This window comes from Syngnathus floridae, chromosome 17 (assembly GCF_059516105.1).
Source record: "Syngnathus floridae isolate MCC-2025c chromosome 17, RoL_Sflo_1.0, whole genome shotgun sequence".
Taxonomy (NCBI): domain Eukaryota; kingdom Metazoa; phylum Chordata; class Actinopteri; order Syngnathiformes; family Syngnathidae; genus Syngnathus; species Syngnathus floridae.
In genome coordinates, this window is record NC_142429.1 from 7694109 (window position 1) to 7712155 (window position 18047).

Here is an 18047-nt window from a genome sequence, read left to right on the forward strand (position 1 = left end):
AAAAAGGGTAGTTTGCGCCGTTGTGGGCCATAGATCTTTCCCCACTCCAAATTATATGGCAGAAATATGTTTTGTTAGTTGCATGCTTCGGTCTACAAAGAGACAAAAATAAACAATCAGTAAACTATACAAGAGGAGCTGCACTTTATTGGACACACAACCACAGCAAATTATGTACAAAACATTTTGTCACACACATTTCCTCACATAATATCACCCACACTGATAAATTAAGTCCAGCATCATTAGTCTTTTTTTTTTTTAAATAAATTGAATCTAAATTTTCTTATATATATATGTATATATTTATAATAGATCTATGATGTTACTTTTTGTTCTTTATGTCACACTAACTACAAATTCAGGGCCGCGTTGCGGTGACCCGATCCCGACAGACGTCACACGACCTAACATGCCTGCCTGTCTTACACAAAACCAAAAGCATATCTCAACTTCAACACCTTTTATTTTTTTAATTCTTTTTATATTTTTGGAGAAAACATTCATTTATAGACATCGTCTTAGTTTATATATTTTTTTATCATCTTAACTGCATCGTGCGATTGCTTGAGACGATACATGCGTTTGTGGTGTTTTAATGCCTCTGATCCTGTCATTAGACTACTAATAATGTTAATAAATTAATACATTTTGCTTTTTGGACATAATAACTCCTTGGACTGGCTAGGAACGACTGACTCTATGTACACCATTTTTGTTTTTTTCTACTTCGTGATGCTGTTGGAACATCCACACATTCATGTAAAAATACAGTACATGTACTATACAGTACATCCTATATAGCACATAGGTTCAATGTATTGATATTTAAAAAAGAGCTAAAACTTGAAATACTTCATTGTTGATTCATCATGGTGCTTCTGTTTTCCCGACTTTTTTTTTTTTTTCTAGCTTAACAGTGTTGCAGTTTTTTACGCGCAGATCCGAATGCAACATTAAAATCAAGTGACCTTTTACGAACTTGGTACTTAAGTCGCACCTTCAACAGCACCAAAAGATGCAAAGACAGGATGGGGTGATTTTTAAAGATATATAAATAAAAAATTTAAAAAGACAAATACAGAAAATAAAGAAAACTTTTTTTTTTCAAAAAATAATATTTTGGGTCACTAATTCCTTAATACATACATTACAGAACACGTGTCCATTCAGGAAATCCTAGAAAAAAAGGAGCTATGTATATTACACAGCCTATACAGATATGTATTTTAAATAATTGTCTTAATAAAAATGTCCCGCGCATGTAAATAAATAATCTCAAGGTGGAATGCGAAAAGGAAAAAATCTGTACAAAATGATCACACTGTTAATTTATAAAAACTGAAGCAGTCGTGACATTTTACAGTAGATCCTCATTTATCGTCTAAGTCTATATACTGTATATATAAATATGTATATCATTATATCACACGTTTTCCTTTTTCACAGCTATACTATCATATACTGACATCTCACACAAACACATGTATATTTACATATACACATGTATATATATTTATATATAGGTCATCAAGTTTATACTTGATGCCCACTCCAAAGTAGTGTAGAAAGAACATTAGGGGGAGGGGGGCTGTCTAACGTGTCGAGCCTTCAGGTTTAGCTTCTAATGTCACTGCTGCATTTCTTAATTCCCTCTTTTTAATCTGCAAAATTTGAGAAAATGTGCTAAGTGTGCTCTTCTGTCATGGTGATGATGTCAAACATGAGGAACGGTTTCACGGTGCATTCACTGGGCGTCGTTTTCTGGTATATACTTTAATTTGCATATACAGTGCAGAATTTTCTGCACTTGTCGATAAGTAATATTTATTTCATTATTGTTTTTATGTCCATATTACTGACATAAATACGCGTGTCATTTATTTACTATTTGCATGCAGTTGCTATGATTTCAATGACTGGTTCAAGGAGGGGGGGCTCTCGAAATCGTCTGTGCAAGCCCACAAAGTGTGCAGATGGAAACCAAGCAAGGCACGAGCAGGATATTTGAGCTAATCGTACAAACACACAGCGTATTGAGTTAAGACGTCATGTTGTGCTTTGTCATTAAAATGTAATTAAGAGGCGACTCTGCTCGCTCGTTTAAAGTCTTGATGTGCATATTTGTCCTTTAACAAATGTTGGGTGTAAAAGTCTGCACGATAAGCTGCTTATGAGGCTGCTTCGCAGAGGGACTGATGCTACATTTGAACTGGTGCTGTTTAGTTTTTTTTTAAAGGGATTACACCTGTTGTGCTGACTTGGCCCTTTTCGACGCATTAATAATGTGAAGTGTGCATGTTGTCTTTGGGGGAGCTTGGTGGTGTTGCGATGCCAATGATTGTCTTAATAGGAATGTAAAATAACATTTTTAGATAGACGTCTGTGTTGTAGTTGTCCTCAGTAGTTGTATCTTAAATTTAAGATGTGCTGCTGCCTAACATAAACTTAATTAAAAAAATATTTTATATGGGAGGTGGGGGGGCTCTCAAGTTCTTCCCCAGCAAATTCATCTGAGCATGCCTTTGTGAATTGGGAAAACAAACTGACATTTAGCACCATCCGCAATGTCTTGCTAAAATGAACCATTAAGATTCACATGGTACAATCCAATTTTTCAGTTTTTTCTTTTTCAGATGTCTGTTCCAATACTTTTTGTAAACAGCACCACTTCGGCTTGAGTTAAAACACCAAATAGCTTAACTATGACAAATTAGCTTACACACAAACACACATGCATGTCAAGAAATTTGAATATGGTAGAAAAGGGAGTTTCCACCATATCCCGATTTATTGAGATGCACTTGTTTATGGAGTTGACTCACGTGGTGACGATTATTGCAGCTTTCCGTTTTTCAAACAGCTTATACCAAACGGGATCAGCAGGAAGGTCAAATTTTGTGCGTTGGATGGAGAATTCCCTCGGTGGGCCTCTAGAATCACATGAGACTGGTCCAAACGGGACACTTTGACACTTGCTTAGCGTCCATTTTTGCAGCCGCTGAGGCCCTCCAAACTAGCTTTGGACGAGGTGGGCGACGTGAGCGACGTGGGTGAGCAGGGCGACAGGACGGGCGAGGAGGATGAGGACAGGGTGGCGGTGGGCGTCTGTGACGAGGAGGAGGCGGGCGAGGGCGAGCGGCTGTTGGGCGAGGGCAGGGAGGCCGCAGAGGCCAACGCCCGTTGCTGCTGCTGCTGCTCGCGGAGGAGGCGGTGCTGGCGCAAGGCGGAGGACAGCAGCAGGGCCTCGGCGCTCAGGCCGGCGGCCGACAAGCTGGCCAGCAGCGCCTTGGCCTGGCCGGGCGACGCCCTCAGCGTGGGGCCCTCCGCCCTCCTGCGGCGGATCGCCGACTCAACGGTCGCGGCTCCCTTCAGGTCAAAGGACACGTGATGAGGGGAGCGGGATTGATGAAGACGTCGGGGAGGGCGATGGACAAAGTCCGACAAAGTGGAGGTTGCCTGCGCACACATGCTCACAAGGCGCTCACTGCCGGAGAGGGAAGAGGGGCGGTTATCGTGCGTTGACGAGGCGGGTGGGGTGCGCCGCCGCGAGGAAGACGGGTGAGGAAGAGGGAGGGGAACAGAACAAACAAAGGACACATTATTTCAGACGGACACCAGCCATGTGCGATGGACGGTCCTGGCGCCATCGACACATGAGGACCAACATCGATTTTATTTTGACTTTTAATGACGAGGACGCATTAAAATGTTCAAAATAATCGCACTCGGCACAATGTAATGAATGTATGAGCCACTAGATGGCAATGTTTGAAAACATCCCTTTTGTTAAAAGATAGTAGTAGTGAGGCAGTAAAGGTACCAAGACCAAGCGGTAAAGGTACCAAGACTAAGTATGCACGATGGCTTTGAAGGGAAGGAAATGGAAGTTACTGAAGCATGTCAAGTAAAGCCACAAGGATATTTTTTTTTGTGCTTTTATGCAGGAAAAAAGAAATCACTCGACATTACAAAAAACTTCGGTGCCCTCAGATTGAGATGGGATTGGTAGAAATCCCAGTAGCGCTTCTTCATTCTCTGATTATCCGGGATGATGATGATGATGTTAAGACGAGTGAGCGAGTTCTCTCTCTCTCGCTCCTCGCTATTTCCTCTCCTTTATGTTCCGAGCTTCCGCCTGCCGCAATTTACACCCGCCAGCCTTGCCGTGAGCCGAGCGGATTCCCGTACTTGTCTCATGAAAGTCAAATTAATCTCATTATTTCAGCATGACGCCGACTCACAGCTTGCTGTTTCTCTTTTTGTCTCTATTTGAAAAGCCTCCCTGAAAAGAAAGCGAGTGGACACTTTAAGCTAATTGTGGACCTAAACGCCCAAAACCACGTGGTGTCAGCTAAAGATTACTAGCTCGTAAAGTCTAATTGGTGAAGAATTTTAATATTTACTATGAGTTGCACATCTTGAGATTTCATTTTAAAGGGGAACAAAACCCAGGAGGGCAAACCTTTGTTTCATTAGTATTTATTTATTTACTTGTATCGTTCAAAGAGGTATGCTACCGAATATTAGGCCTAATTAGGTATATATTAATATAGAATATATATTAATATATAAACCTCGCTAGCCAACATTAGCGGATACGGGCTAGCAGCCAGCTCAGAGTATAAATATATATTTTTATCAATGTTTATATATTTATTCATATATTTGTCAATTTTTTTTATATCCACATGGTATCCTACTATGGTAGTTCCTATCACAAGGATGCTCGTCATCTTTGACGTCAAACCGAAAAATAAAAAAAAGTTAATGGCATCCTGGTAGATGAGCACAATCTCAAAAGTCAAGCACGCTGATTACCCGAGTGCCGTCTCATCAAATCAACAAGGCGGCAAAGAGCCGACTTTGATGGCTAATCAAGATGAAAGTTCCTCACTTGGTGATGACAAAAATGTTTTTTTGTCAACACGATGTTTGTCGTCAAAGCACAGAATCTAGTCAATGTGTATAAACTAAAATAAAATTATTCAAGCTCTAAAATGTAAAAAGATTGGAAGAATAAAAATGTTAGATAATGAAAGGGAGCTTGGGCGTCCATTTTTTTTTCCAAAACAAACCTTTTCTATCAAAATGTTGATGCCATTTTCCAACCATAATACAGAAATTTGTCTCGGATGGCAGCAATTATGGTTACTACAAAATGGAGGAGAGGTACCATGCAGGTGAAGTCACCACAGCATGCACACACCCCTGAGAAGGACCTACCTGCTGCTGGGTCTTCAGGAAGTCCTCCCTCTTGCCGCCTTTATACTTGTCTGTGCTATTTTGCTGCTGAAGCTGTTTCAGTTTGGGGGCCGTGGCGGGCGGAACCTTCCCGCCCTGGAAAAGACAGAAGGGAGAAATTGATGAGTCTTTTAATACAGAAAGGGAAATTTACCAGAAAATCTTAGATAAATTCAAAAGTGCAGTAAAACTAGTCTGTATTTTTCTACTCTCACTTAAATGAAGTTCTTCCATTTTAGCATTTAGGAGGCGCAGTATAAAAGTCGCCACCGTGTCCAACTTAATACGAGATGAACTTCACAAGCTGCCACGCCGCATCACTTTTTGCCTTCCAACACAATCAGTCGTAAGCGTTCGGAGAGCGTGTAGGATCAAGTGATGCAACGACAAGCGTGGCCATGACGAAACAACGCGAGAGGACTTTGAAATCCTCGGCCGTGCCGTTGGGAAATGAGATCCCGAACGGCGTTGGTGACAGTTGAATTTGACAGCCCGGCACTGAGTGGGAGGCGGCACTAACACAGCAACTGGGAATGCTGTGATTGTGTCGCATGTCAACACAAGTGGCAGTGAAGCTATGTTGAAGTTGTTCTTTTTTTTAAACGACCAATTACGAGATCCAATCCAAGAGCTGTTTTAAAATACGATAAAAGGTATTAATTAAAAAATGGAGCATTCGTATGCCACAGGAACACTGGATTGAGTTTTTAGAAAATATGGCATCACTGAAATATCACAATAAAAAGTAGAAATTTCACAGCACAACAAAGATGAAAAGTGTTTTGGTATAGAAGCAAAGAAAGGACAATAAAAAATAAGAAATGTTTTTTTTATTGTCAGTTTAAAGCATGAGAGAGGTGAGAAAGTACAGATAGGCAGCCAAGAGCCAATCACAGCGCAAGACAAGTCTGGTGTCTGTCCCGCCCCTTTCCTTTTCTGAGCCAATGGGGGAGCAGACATCAGAGGCGTGAGAAATTCCCCGCAGACCCTCAGAGAGGAAATGAGGAAAAGAATGTGTCGGGCGAGGAGGCATGAGGAAAGAACCTGTCTCGACGTCAGCGGCTTGGGTGGGACTGGCGGCTTCTTGCTCGATTTGGCCTCGGCGTCCTCCGGACGGGAGCCTCCGCTGAGCTCCTGCAAAGTGTTCTCCAACTCTCGAATGGTCTCCTCCAAGCTGTCGAGCCTTTTGTAGGCACTCTGCCGGACGTTTTCTCCTGGTTTGGACTGTGTGGAGGCGAGGTCTGATGTTGAAAGATTTGCATCTCCATATGGACTTTGGGTGTCGGTGCTAGGTTGGAGTTTCAGAACCATGTCCCCCGTCTCAATGCCTCTCCTCAGAGCCATCACCAAGGTGCTCCGCTGGCCCGAGCAGGGCGAGGATCTTTTTCTGGGTTTGGGCTGCGGTAGCGACATCTCCAAAATTGAAAGCAGGAGCCTGTATGCGTCCTTGAGCGTGGCTTCCTCCCTGAAGAGCAGCAGCAGAGGCCGCTCACTCAAGTGCGCCTCCGAGAGTGCCGAGCCGTGCGCCGAGATGGTGCGCGTTTGCAAAATGACTCCCATGGCGCCGCTCAGCTCCTGGGCCTCCAAGGACGACAGCGCCCTCATCTCCAGTTCGGTCAAGAGCAAAGTCACTTCTTGTTTGACGTCCGTGGAGCGCTGTGACTCCAGTTCGCGCTGAGGGGGCGAAGCGCTCGGCGTCACCGAACGACGAGGCACATCTCGGACGGGACACTCGGTCAACATGATGTGCGGAATGCAACGCAAAGGTCTGCCCTATAAACCAGGAAAGCACTTGAATTCATTTGGGATTGAAACACAATGACAGCAGATCGACTGCCCTGAAGGATGATGAGTGAATATCCAACATGCTTTTTTTTTTGGGGTTATCCTCAACGGGGTCATGTAAAAATGAGGAAATCCACCATGATGTGGATGAACGCAGCCGTCTCTGTTTTCACCCGCTGCCAGAAGCAGAGAACATACGGACTCGGCCGCTTGAACATGTGCTCACTGTTGGCGAGCACATCTGTCCAAGTACGCGTGAGGCTTGTCAGATTAACGGAACAGCTTACCTCCAACTGGGCAGAACTTTTCTCCTGCTCTTCGTCTGTCTTGTCTCCGGACAGCGTCGGAGGCGTGGAGGCCGGACGAGGGTTTTCCGACACCGTCCGCCTCAGTTTCACGTGAGGCTTCTGGATTTCTGCCTCCTCAGAGTCGGATTTCTGAAAGCAAGACGGGAAGCACATTTTCAAGCACTTTCATGAATTTTGACTGAAAATATAATGTGTGACTTTTTTTTTTCCCTTCAATATGGTGATTGTTACTAAATAAATAAAATATACATATATCAAAAAAAACCACAGCATGCCTAAAAAGTAAGAATTGCATTTCAGGGAGCAGGCGATGGTTACCTTGACGCTCTTTCCGGGAATGAGGGGCTCCCCGCTGCGGGTGATCAAGCCCGGTGATGAAGGGAAGCTGCGTCTGGGTGGGGGCGGCGGGGGAGACTTGGAGGGTTTCTCTGTGCGGTAGCGAGGCACCGTCAGCTCATCTGTGGAGGTTGGAAAAAAAAAACGACAATCATCAAACAGTAATCTAACTCTACCTAGACCTTCAAAGCCTGTATTTATCATGTTGAAATTATTCAACAAGAAATTGGTTAGCACGCGGTTTCATCTTGGAAGTATTTTTTTTCTTTGATCTTCTAAAGCTGACACGATTTTGGCTCCACTGCTCACCGGATCCCAGCCTGGACCCGCCTTCCTTCTTCTGCAGGGGCTTGTTGACGCTGCGGTGCTCGGGAGTGGCCGTCCCACTCTGAGGCGTCTGGGGCGCCTGCGAGGACGTGGCGTTGGAGGCGGGCTTGATCTGCTTGGCGGCAAAGTCCAGGTCGGGTATGGCCTTCAGGAGCTCGGCCTGCGTCTCCTCCAGCAGTCGGTTGATGTCCTGAGCGCTGTACTGGGTCAGGCTGGCCCGCTTCTCCTCCCAGTCCCGCTCGGCCGCCTGGGAAGACGACAGATGGTGCCGATAAAGCCTCGCCTCGATGATAAGAGGACGGGAATCGAAATTGATTCCTACCAGGCGAACTTCGACGGACAAGGCTTTATCAGCAGCGCTTCGGCGTTCCAGCTCCTCCAGTGCTTTGCCCTTGTGAGGGACGGGCGGGTGATTGTCCTTGTGCTGGCCCGCCGGGTTCCCGTGGTGGCGGCGGGAGAGGCTGGTGTGCGGGCTCCAGTTGGACAGGCTGTTTCCTCCCCCGAGGTCGTTGATGGCGAGCGGCGGGCTGGTGGGCAGATCGAAATCCGGGAACTTCCTCAGCTCCTCGTTGTGCTTGGACGAGGTGAAGTCCTCGTGTTTTTTCCACACGCCATCGCTGGCTTGCCTTGGAGGGAGGATGAATCAGACACATCGCCATCGTCAAATTGTGAGACCCAAGACATGGATTGTTTCCAGATCCACGTTCAACTCTATCTCATACTTGCGCATGGTGTTGAGGGTGTCCGTGATGGTCTTGCAGCGTTTCATCAGGGCGTCCAGCCTGTGCGGCTCCTCCTTCAGGAACTTGACCGCCTCTACTTCCACCCGCAGCACCACTCGCATCTTGCTCTGAAGGCTGGGGAACTGATCTGGGTGGGGCGCAAGGGAAGAAACTTCAGTTGACTCGGCTCTTTGGCGGAGATGAGTGATTCAGCGCTTGACAGACGGCGAGTGGGAGACTTAAAAGGCGAACGGGCGCCGCCGCGCTTAATTAGTCACGCCGAAGGCGTCAGACTCACTCTTGAGCTCGGTGAGCGTCTCGCCTAACTTTCGGAGGACGGCCGTCTTCTCCTCTAACTCCTGCACGCTCACCAGCTTGTGGTTGACGGACGACTCCTTCTGGATGTCCTCCACCGACTTCTCCAGGTCACTGAGGGGGAGGAAACGTGCATAAAGATGAATGCGGGCCGCCTCTCGCCGCTCCGCCGCTTTTTTCAATTAACTCGCTCCATCGGCTGGCAATTTCTGCAGAGGTTTTGCGGCCAGCTGAACCGGAGCGGCGTGGGCAGGAATTAATAAGTTTGGAAAAGTACTTTGGTGCCTTCCAGGGAACACGGGGGCAAATACAAATCTGAACTAATGTTTACAGTAGAATTCAGAAGTGCTTAGATTGTGATCAACTTCATGTGTTTATAAATTGAATAAATGGTTAAAGGAGACAAATTGATTCGCCAAAATTAAAACACTTTTTAGGGGTCTTAATAATAACAAATTTGAGACAAATGACTCCAACAGTCAGCAATTATAGCACACTTTATACAATTGCATTTTTGTCTTGCTGAAATCAGATAGTTTTATGGGTTATTCTGTGAGAACCCTCTGCAAAGTTTAGTAGATATTTTTCTCACAGACAATTAAAACACATGTGAATGTGCGTTCTAATCCTCCTTGCTTTTGGCCTTGGGCTAAATTTGGGTCCTGTTACCTCAGAGAACATGGTGGCGCATATCTGATGCAGAGATCTCAAGGTGGCTCTCAGCTCTGCCCGTGCAGGAGCTTCAATTAGTCGCTAACACCTCACATCTTAATAAGAATCTGGGAGCGCTAAGTCGGGCTTAATTACGCTTCCGGCTTTATCAGAACGCTGCCACGCCGCCGCGTGACTCACTTGAATTTGCACTTTGTCGTAAATGCACAAAAAGTAGCTTTTTCATCTCATTTTGATGATTAACCAGATGTGTGTGTGTGTTGGTACTGACTGAAGCTGCTGAATGATGAGCTCCTCCTCGTTGAGATACTTGAGCCTTTCTTCCTCCACCAGGAGGCGCTGCCTCTGCAGGGGGTCCTCCTGCTTGCGGAGGGCGTCGGCCACGCGCACGTTCAGCTCGGCTTCGGTACGCTTCAGCAGCGTGCGCATGGAGTCCTGGTTCTCCAGCTGTCAGATAAACCAAATGGGGAAAAACATTATGAAATTCTAAAACAAAATAAAATTGCTGGGAGAAGAAGTTTTCATTTTATATCATAATGCTGCCTTTTTTTTTCAGGGCAAATCTCACAACTTGTTTTTATAGCAACCGTGCGAGCACTAATTTGCATGTGCCCACACTGAGGATGCCCTAAGGGGGGGAAAAAGAAAAAAAACCACAGGGTGTGGCAAATTTACAAAGTGCGAAATTCCTCCTCGACGTTATGAATGGAAAATTGTAACGAGCCAGCGTGTGTAATACAACTCTAAGATGAAAGCACCTGGTAAGGGAGGAAGGATGCATTATGGATGAGCCACATGTTCCAGGAAGTAAAACAACACCGCTCACATTGCGGATGACCCCGTGTGGTCCCTGCTACAAAGCCACCACGGGGATACGTCGAAACAGAAGACCACATTATCATATTTTATCAAATATTCACAAATATTTACGCTGATATTATTTACATAAGTGCACACTGGAGAAGAACCCCCATCTTGTACCCTGTCTCGGTTGAATAATTCATAAGCCGCTTGTCAAATGCAAGCTGCGGGGTGACACGTAAGGTGCAGAGGAAACGCCCTGCCTCTTTTCTGGATGCCATGACAATGAACGAGGAAAATAAATAAATAATTCACATTAATCAACGATATAAAAATCTACATATCATTAGTATGTAAAAATTAAAATGTAATTTTATTTGAAATAAAAAAAAATTGGGGGGAGGTAATGATTGAATAATCTATTGTCCGTCTATTTTCACAATTAAAAAAAAATCATTTAAAAAAAATCAAATAAATAATAGATCATTTAAAAAAGTCTTAATGATCAATATAGATAATTATAAACAATTGCAGTGAAGATAAGCATACTTTGCATAGGGTCTTTATCGCTTATGCAGTACATCATAATCGGCGCCGTCCAACTGCATCATCCTAAAAGCCGTCTTCTGAATAATTGACCGTACCTGCGTCTTACGCAACTGTCCGAGCTGCTTGCGCAGGTCGTTGGCGTTCTGCTGCAGCCCGTGCAAGTGCAGCTGCATCTGCAGGCGGCTGACGTTGTTCAGCGGCGTCGAGTTAGACGGCGGCGGCGGCATCAGCGCCAGCGGGGCCGACGGCGTGTGAGCTGTCAATCACGGGGAGGGAGGGGGAACCAGGGTTCACGGTGAGGTCAAGTCATTCGGTTTAACACCGACTGGCCTGTTACACTATATGTATACACACAAAATCAACACACATCCACGCGTACACACACAGTGTGCACAGCGTGTAACTGAGCAAACCCACAAAGCCCTAATGGCCCACTGGAGATATTTGAGCTCATGCTATTAGTAAACCCATTCGAAGGTGCAATTAGTTGGCCCAGTAGTGACACACAGGGGGGGGATAACCATGCTCTTATCTTAAACAAACCGCTGTGGGAGTACGGCTTGCTCCCAAAAATGCACACACACACACACACGCGCACAGAGAGAAGTCTCCTGACAGTGTCCCATCTAAGACCAAACAAGACCGTGAAAGCCCCTGAAGGACCAAGCAGATATTTCGAGACAGAAAGAAAGGGAGACGAGGGAGGGGGTCCGCACTATTCTGGAGAGGAAGACACCCGAAACAGGAGGTGAGAGGAGGGCAAAGGAGTAATGAAATGGCAACTACCTTTCTTCTTTAGCCGTCCTGCTGGAATATAGAAAGATCCAGTTACTCGTAGTAAGAGGGAGTTGTTGTTGTTTTTTTTTTTTTTCTCAAATACAATCGTACTGGATTTGACTGTTGGGAATTAGAACAGCTCTCAGCTGATAAATCAGGTAGTGGTGGGAAAATTGCTTCATGAACTCACTTAAGTGATCCGGTGAACTTCAGCCCAATGAGACATTTGAGTGTCACTTTGGGGTACTAAAGAGTTTTCCATTTCGAGTCAGTCGTAAGATGTGTCAACTAAAAAACAAAACTTGGCGGTGTCCGAGTTCCCAACCCTCGACCGTTGCGGTACTCACTTCCAGTGGCGGAGCCGTCGCTGTTGGTGTCGGTCTTGTCACTGGAAGAGAAAGGTAATGTCCGTGAGAAGTCGGCTCCCTGGTCCGGGGGGCAGCCCGCCATCATGCAGAGGCGCAGCAGGCCGCATCTGAGGGATCAACGGCCAGAGGGCAAGCACATTACAGTGCTCACTCTAAATGCAACACCGGACAGTAACGAGGCGTTTGCATCGCCTGCTTTGTGTCCGGAAAGCTCACTAAATGTCGTCATTAGCTCGTCTTCTCACGTAGGGGAGTATAAATACTTCAGGTACTGTGTAAATCTGCTATTCAAACCATAATGGAGCCGAGATGGTCTTACGTGCTGTCACTGTCCGGCGCTCTGGTTAGGACGCTCTGGACCAGGCCGGTCAGGCTGGCGATCTGCTTCTCCATGGCCTCCATGCGCTCCAGACGATGATCCCTGTCGGAGTGTCCAATCTCAAGTCAACTTCAACATCATATAGGTGTCTGCACATTTGAGATGGTTTCAACAATCCTTAAAAAGCAATCTAGTCAAAAACATAGTGGGCTACAAATGGAGCCCAGAACCTATTTATGGCATTCCTGCTGCTCGAGAGCCAACTCATACGCTTCAACCGACCTGCTGGCATCAGAATCTGGTCCGGACAGCGATGACCCAAAACCGGGTGTAGCCCTGCCCCCCTCCCCTGGTCCGGCGGTGAGGCAGAGAGGCTCGGAGCCAGAGCTGGGTCTGGACTTGGGACTGTCTATGAACACGGAGGACACAGAGTCCTTGCGGAAGTTCTGCCTGACAGGGGAAGCCCGGTTGGGCGAGCCAGAGTACGTATCTCTGTCCCGCAAGTGCATGTCGGGGATCTTCTGCGGGGACGAGGGCGCCATACGAAAGCCCATGCCCAGCGTGGCCGAGTAGGTGTCGGCGTATAGGGACCCTCCGGGCTTGTAGAGAGAATCGTCCAGCTCCCCCTGCAGGGCGGCGGCGGAGTACGTGCTGAGGGACCGCACGGAGCCGCGCCGGTACAGGCCCGAGGACACGGGGAAACTGAAGGGGTCTCCGATGGCCGCCAGGGACTGCGTGGAGGCGATGCTGAGGCGGCCCTCGTGCATCAGGCTGTAGGGGTCCGCGTACAAAGACTCATTCTTCATCAGCGCCAAATTCTTCGCCGAGACTTCCTCGTCCGGCTTGACGTCTCGCCGCTCCAGGATGGCGCTGGGCGAAGGCGAGAGGGCCGCGTTGGCCATGTGGGCTGCTGCCGCGGCAGCATGGTGGGGGTGGCGCGCCTGCTCATGGGGCGAGTGGGACCCGGCGAAGGAAGGCGGGCGGCCGCTGCTGTAGGAGAGGCGGGAGCGGGAAGGGGAGCCCGAAGAGCCCGAGGACGAGGGGAGCGTGTTGAGGCGGCGAGTCGGGGAGGAGTCACAGGACGAGTACACCATGTCCCTCTGAAATCAGGAAGCGGCCCTTGTCACCATGGAGACACAACTGTCAGTAGTAAACGGTGACGTTAAAGACTATCCATTTTAGCCGGCTTTTTTGTGGCGCGTCATAAAGTGGCGCTCGACTCCCTTTATGGCCATCGAATGACAAACAATCATTTGTTATTGCATTTAACGCTTAACTCATTGCGCCTTTCTAGCCACAGTGCTTACCGTGTTATCAGCAAATACAGGAGGCCGCCAAAAAATGTCAACATACTTGCATAACTAATTAGAATATATTTGTTTGCCGGCAAACCGCAAAATTAGGTACACTTAAACACTCGCCTGTCCCGTTGTCATTATCACCCTTCAATGTATTGTTAATGGCAAGAAATGACTAAGCAGGGTTTTGTGTTCAATAATTAAAACCCAAAAATATGTCTCCCTCAGGTCTTTCTTGATTGTCGCTGAGGCGGAAATGTAAAAAAAAAAAAAAAAGATACGCTTATTTTAACACGGCAACATTGTTGCCAACAGATGGTCTGCTGAAGATGGGAAGCACATTTCCAGGAGGAATACCTGCTTAAATCACCAGTGAAGCAACAAAAACAACAACTTACAAAAAAAAATGCTCATTAGTGCTGCATTAAAGGCTAAGAACGTTTTCTTTTAAACAAAGTGAATGTAGCATATCGTGGTAATTCAAACGGGCCTTAGAGCGATTTTTTTTCCACCAAAAATATGTCAAAGTGACCGACTGCATGTTTAGCCATGAAAAAAAAAATCCACACGACAGACTTCCCGCCCTCGCTCACCCGCAGGTCCCCGTTGGCCAGGTGGGCGGCGGCCGGGTAGGAGGCATAGATGGGCTCCTTGCGATAGATCTTGATGACACTGCGGTCCTGGATGTCACGCACGTCCTCAAGCTCGTAGAAGACGTTCCGCGCCTCGTCTTTGATGAGCACGGCCGTGTTGGGCGATTTGAGCATGCCGGCAGTCAACTTCTGCGGGAACATGTGCACGATGAGGGCGTGCAGCGTGTCCAGGCTGCTCAACTCGTGGGTGATGTGCACGCGGCGCGTCTCGTCGCCGTACTGCAGGAAGAGCACGCCTAAAAAGAAAAAAAAATAGAAACGGTAAATCACATTTATCACGTACCGTATACGCACATAATTCATAATACATTTCTAAACCCAGTTAAGTATGATTCAACTAAAAATATACAAAACAAAATAAATTATCTTCATTTATCCACAGGGATGCTGCAACACTTCAATTTGATCTAACATTTTTTTTTTAAATGTGTCTTGACGCCTGACTAACCTGCATACTCATCTTGGTAGAGCACGGTCCAAACACACAAAAGAACACACAAAGCAAAGAAAGAACCAATTGTTAAAAGTCAGACATGTAGTGGTGCTGGAGAACCCAAAATGTGCAGACGCAAACCCAACAAAAGTAAAAAAAAAAAAAAAAAAAAAAAAAGGAGGATGGACCAGGAAAAGACGCTGAGTGTGTGTGCGCTACATGCTCACCTGGAGAGCGTAGTTTATTCTGGCTAGCAGATCGCGACAGGGGCAGGCTCTGACGGAAGCGGTTCATCCTGTTAAAGCCGATAGGCACGTCGGCCTCGGACATGGTCTCCAGGGACTCTGCAGAGGCGAAGGACAGCTTGGTGGCCTGGTCGGCGAGCCCTGACTGGGTGGACTGGGAGTGGCGAGGGCTGCGGCTCTGTGAGAGTCAGACGACAACGGCGAGGTGAGGAGAAGTCAGAAGAACATGAGAGATGTACAAAACACAGCAGTCGGAGGATGCTCTTGAGCTATGTGGCCTCATTCAAACTCCCCAGCTGCCGTAAATTGTACTTTTTTTTTTTTTTGGGAAGCTCATGTAAATCTGGCGCTGGCCGGCACACTGCGGATTCAGGGCAGCTGGGCCCCGAGCTCAGTGGAGCGGCTGGATGATCCTCTGATGCAGAGGTTCCCGTAATTAGCTCCCACAAGCTCTGCTGCTTGTTTGGAAGAAACACTAATCTAGAGTCTTTTAACATTGGACATCCTTGCCGCCTTATTCCACTCGTTTCATCGGTGCGTATTCAAACTCTATAATGTGTCCCATTTAGTATGTAAAAAGAAGAAAAGTCTTCCCAAGGGAGACTTTCACAAAAGTTTTTCTTATTTATGTCAAGGAAAGTGAAAATAGTTTTAAGTAGCAATATTGGCCCGCTATGAACCATCGCCAATGTTTAGCATCACAGAAAGTCAGTTACATTATTTATCCGTTTTGCCCGAAAGCAACTTTTCACTTGATACTGGCCTCTATCTATATTTATGTGTGCCGGCCTTCTGTCAGTGTGCATGCATAATTTAGCCTCACACACACAGACACACACACACACGATACAACAGTGTTCAGCAATTTGTAAGCATGTGAAGAAACACGTTTGGAGCAAGAAAAGCCGATGTGCTTTCTTTCTTCACAGATCTTGTGGAGTGCAGGCCACAAGCTGACATCGAATTTAGCAAAAGGACTTTAGGGTTTTAATACAAACGTTTATCTGACTCCGAAAGTCGGCACAAAGCAGTCCTTTTCTATTACTTTGTCAAATCAGAGAAGGACAACTCAGAGGTTCTCACAGATGTCAATGTGATATTTTTTCTTTTTGTTTTTTATTCTAGAGAGAGGAAAAGGGAAATAGCTACAGTGCTCCAAAGGTACACAGCAAAACATGAAATTTCTGTGTAGTCATTTTATAGCATCAATAATGAATCATCCTGGCATTCAACTGAGCATCTTCCCCCGTTTTTTTTTTTTTTTTAAAGCAATAGACACATTTTCTATAAGTGAGCCCTGTTAGCATTAAACCACACATGAATATTATTTTTGAAGTCTGCTGATGTTCTGACACCTTGCCCGCCTATTTTGCAATTATTATTTTTTTTATTATTGTTATTCCCTCTTGCTTCGACGCACTTTACACTTCCAAGAATCCTCTTTGTGCCTCATTTGTCATTTCTTGGTTTCGCCACCGTATACATTTGCTCTCTCTCCTCTGCACATAAATTGACTGACTGCGCCTCTCTCGCTATTCAGCCACCTTGGCGATTACTCTCAGGCCAATCTTCTGCCTGGACACACAATACCCCCGAGCGACCCCCCCCCCCCCCCCCCCTCCCTCGCTTCCTTCCCCCTTACAAGACAACTGAGGCTTCCTAATAGCAGGCGCCGTCAATTCATGGAGCAAACTGCATCGCCGGGGAATAAACAGAAAAGAAAATGGTGCCCTGAAGACAATGGTGGGCCAGACATAAAATAGTCGTTTTTATTAGCTTTTACCTGTCAATCAAATAATATCTAATCTAATACGTTTTAGAGGACTGCAATAAACGTTTACAAAGTCGATTTTACTGTTTTAATTTGAATCATGGCTGACATAAATTTTTATAGGCTAAAAGACTTTCCGGGGATTTCCCATGAAGCGACTAAACATGACAATAAAATGACACAAATTAACCAACTATGGAGAAGCCGCTCCAGTGAGGAGAAGGTCGAACGACGGTTCGTCGAAGGTGAAGTGAGTAATGAAAAACGCTAAGACATGAAAAGACGTTAAAAAAGTTGGTTGAAAATTGGCACGAGGGCTTTTTATAAATTGTTGCCATCGTAAACCGAGTTGAATTGACGAGGTTGTCATCTGCAGAAGCTAAAGGCTATCATTAGGCTTGCGAGCGGCACTCTAATTCCCATCAATCACTTTTGGAGTAAAATGCTGAGAGTGATAGATAAATTGTCGCGCATCTCACTATGGGTCAAGGAACTCGGCTATTGATATTCACTGACATTTCCACCCTGTCGCGCTGATAGCCGATGTGGAATAGAAGGGTGTGTGTGTGTGTGTGTGTGTGTGGTGGTGGTGGGGGGTACACAGAATATAAGCCCCTGGCTTTTTTTTTTTTTTTTTTATCCCCCGTGCTCTCACACATCAATAGTCGCATTGTTTAGCAAGAGCTCTTCCCTGCCAACTTCCACAAGAGACAACTGCCCACCGGGGGGATACTTGACTGTCGAAGCAGATGATCAATATGTCTTAGCGACGAGTATTTCTTCTGCTGAGGTGTTCGTTAAATAAAAAAAAAAGAAAATGTGGCCATGTGTAAGGTGTAATAAATTCTCCAAGGCTACACCCTGACACGACCACCTTCTATATACATATAATGTATATATGCATGAATGCGGGAGATTTGACGCTTGAGCAAACAGATAAACTGGAGGTCAAACACTCATCTATCCAGTACATCACGCTCAAAGGTCACTCAAGTGACAGCCTTTATATTCTGTAAGCAAACAGATGGCCTAAGCATCAGTTCAAATTGAAATGCGAGTAGTGTAACGGGAAAAAAAAAATATATATATACATATATGTATAGTCTGAAATTTGGGGGCTGAAA

The 18047-nt window shown here is 46.0% G+C and overlaps 1 protein-coding gene across 13 annotated transcripts in view; it reads right to left on the reverse strand.

Moving 5' to 3' along the window:
• Positions 1-127: 127 nt before the first annotated feature.
• srcin1a (SRC kinase signaling inhibitor 1a) overlaps positions 128-18047 on the reverse strand; it is a 60945-nt gene continuing 43025 nt past the window's right edge. For 6 of the 13 annotated variants that reach the window (XM_088357607.1, XM_088357608.1, XM_088357612.1 and 3 more), the window contains 17 exons: positions 15135-15330; positions 14415-14710; positions 12806-13623; positions 12524-12625; positions 12184-12311; positions 11846-11866; positions 11155-11315; positions 9981-10156; positions 9021-9151; positions 8723-8870; positions 8323-8626; positions 7983-8247; positions 7656-7795; positions 7317-7466; positions 6289-7017; positions 5227-5340; positions 128-3369 (listed from right to left, as the gene is read on the reverse strand). In XM_088357607.1, the coding sequence (XP_088213733.1) occupies positions 2980-3369; positions 5227-5340; positions 6289-7017; positions 7317-7466; positions 7656-7795; positions 7983-8247; positions 8323-8626; positions 8723-8870; positions 9021-9151; positions 9981-10156; positions 11155-11315; positions 11846-11866; positions 12184-12311; positions 12524-12625; positions 12806-13623; positions 14415-14710; positions 15135-15330 (4269 nt within the window). In that variant the 3' untranslated portion in view covers positions 128-2979. Of the gene's footprint in view, positions 3488-5226; positions 5341-6288; positions 7018-7316; positions 7467-7655; positions 7796-7982; positions 8248-8322; positions 8627-8722; positions 8871-9020; positions 9152-9980; positions 10157-11154; positions 11316-11845; positions 11867-12183; positions 12312-12523; positions 12626-12805; positions 13624-14414; positions 14711-15134; positions 15331-18047 lie in introns of all 13 variants that reach the window. The other 7 variants (XM_088357611.1, XM_088357610.1, XM_088357605.1 and 4 more) reach the window with 7 other exon arrangements.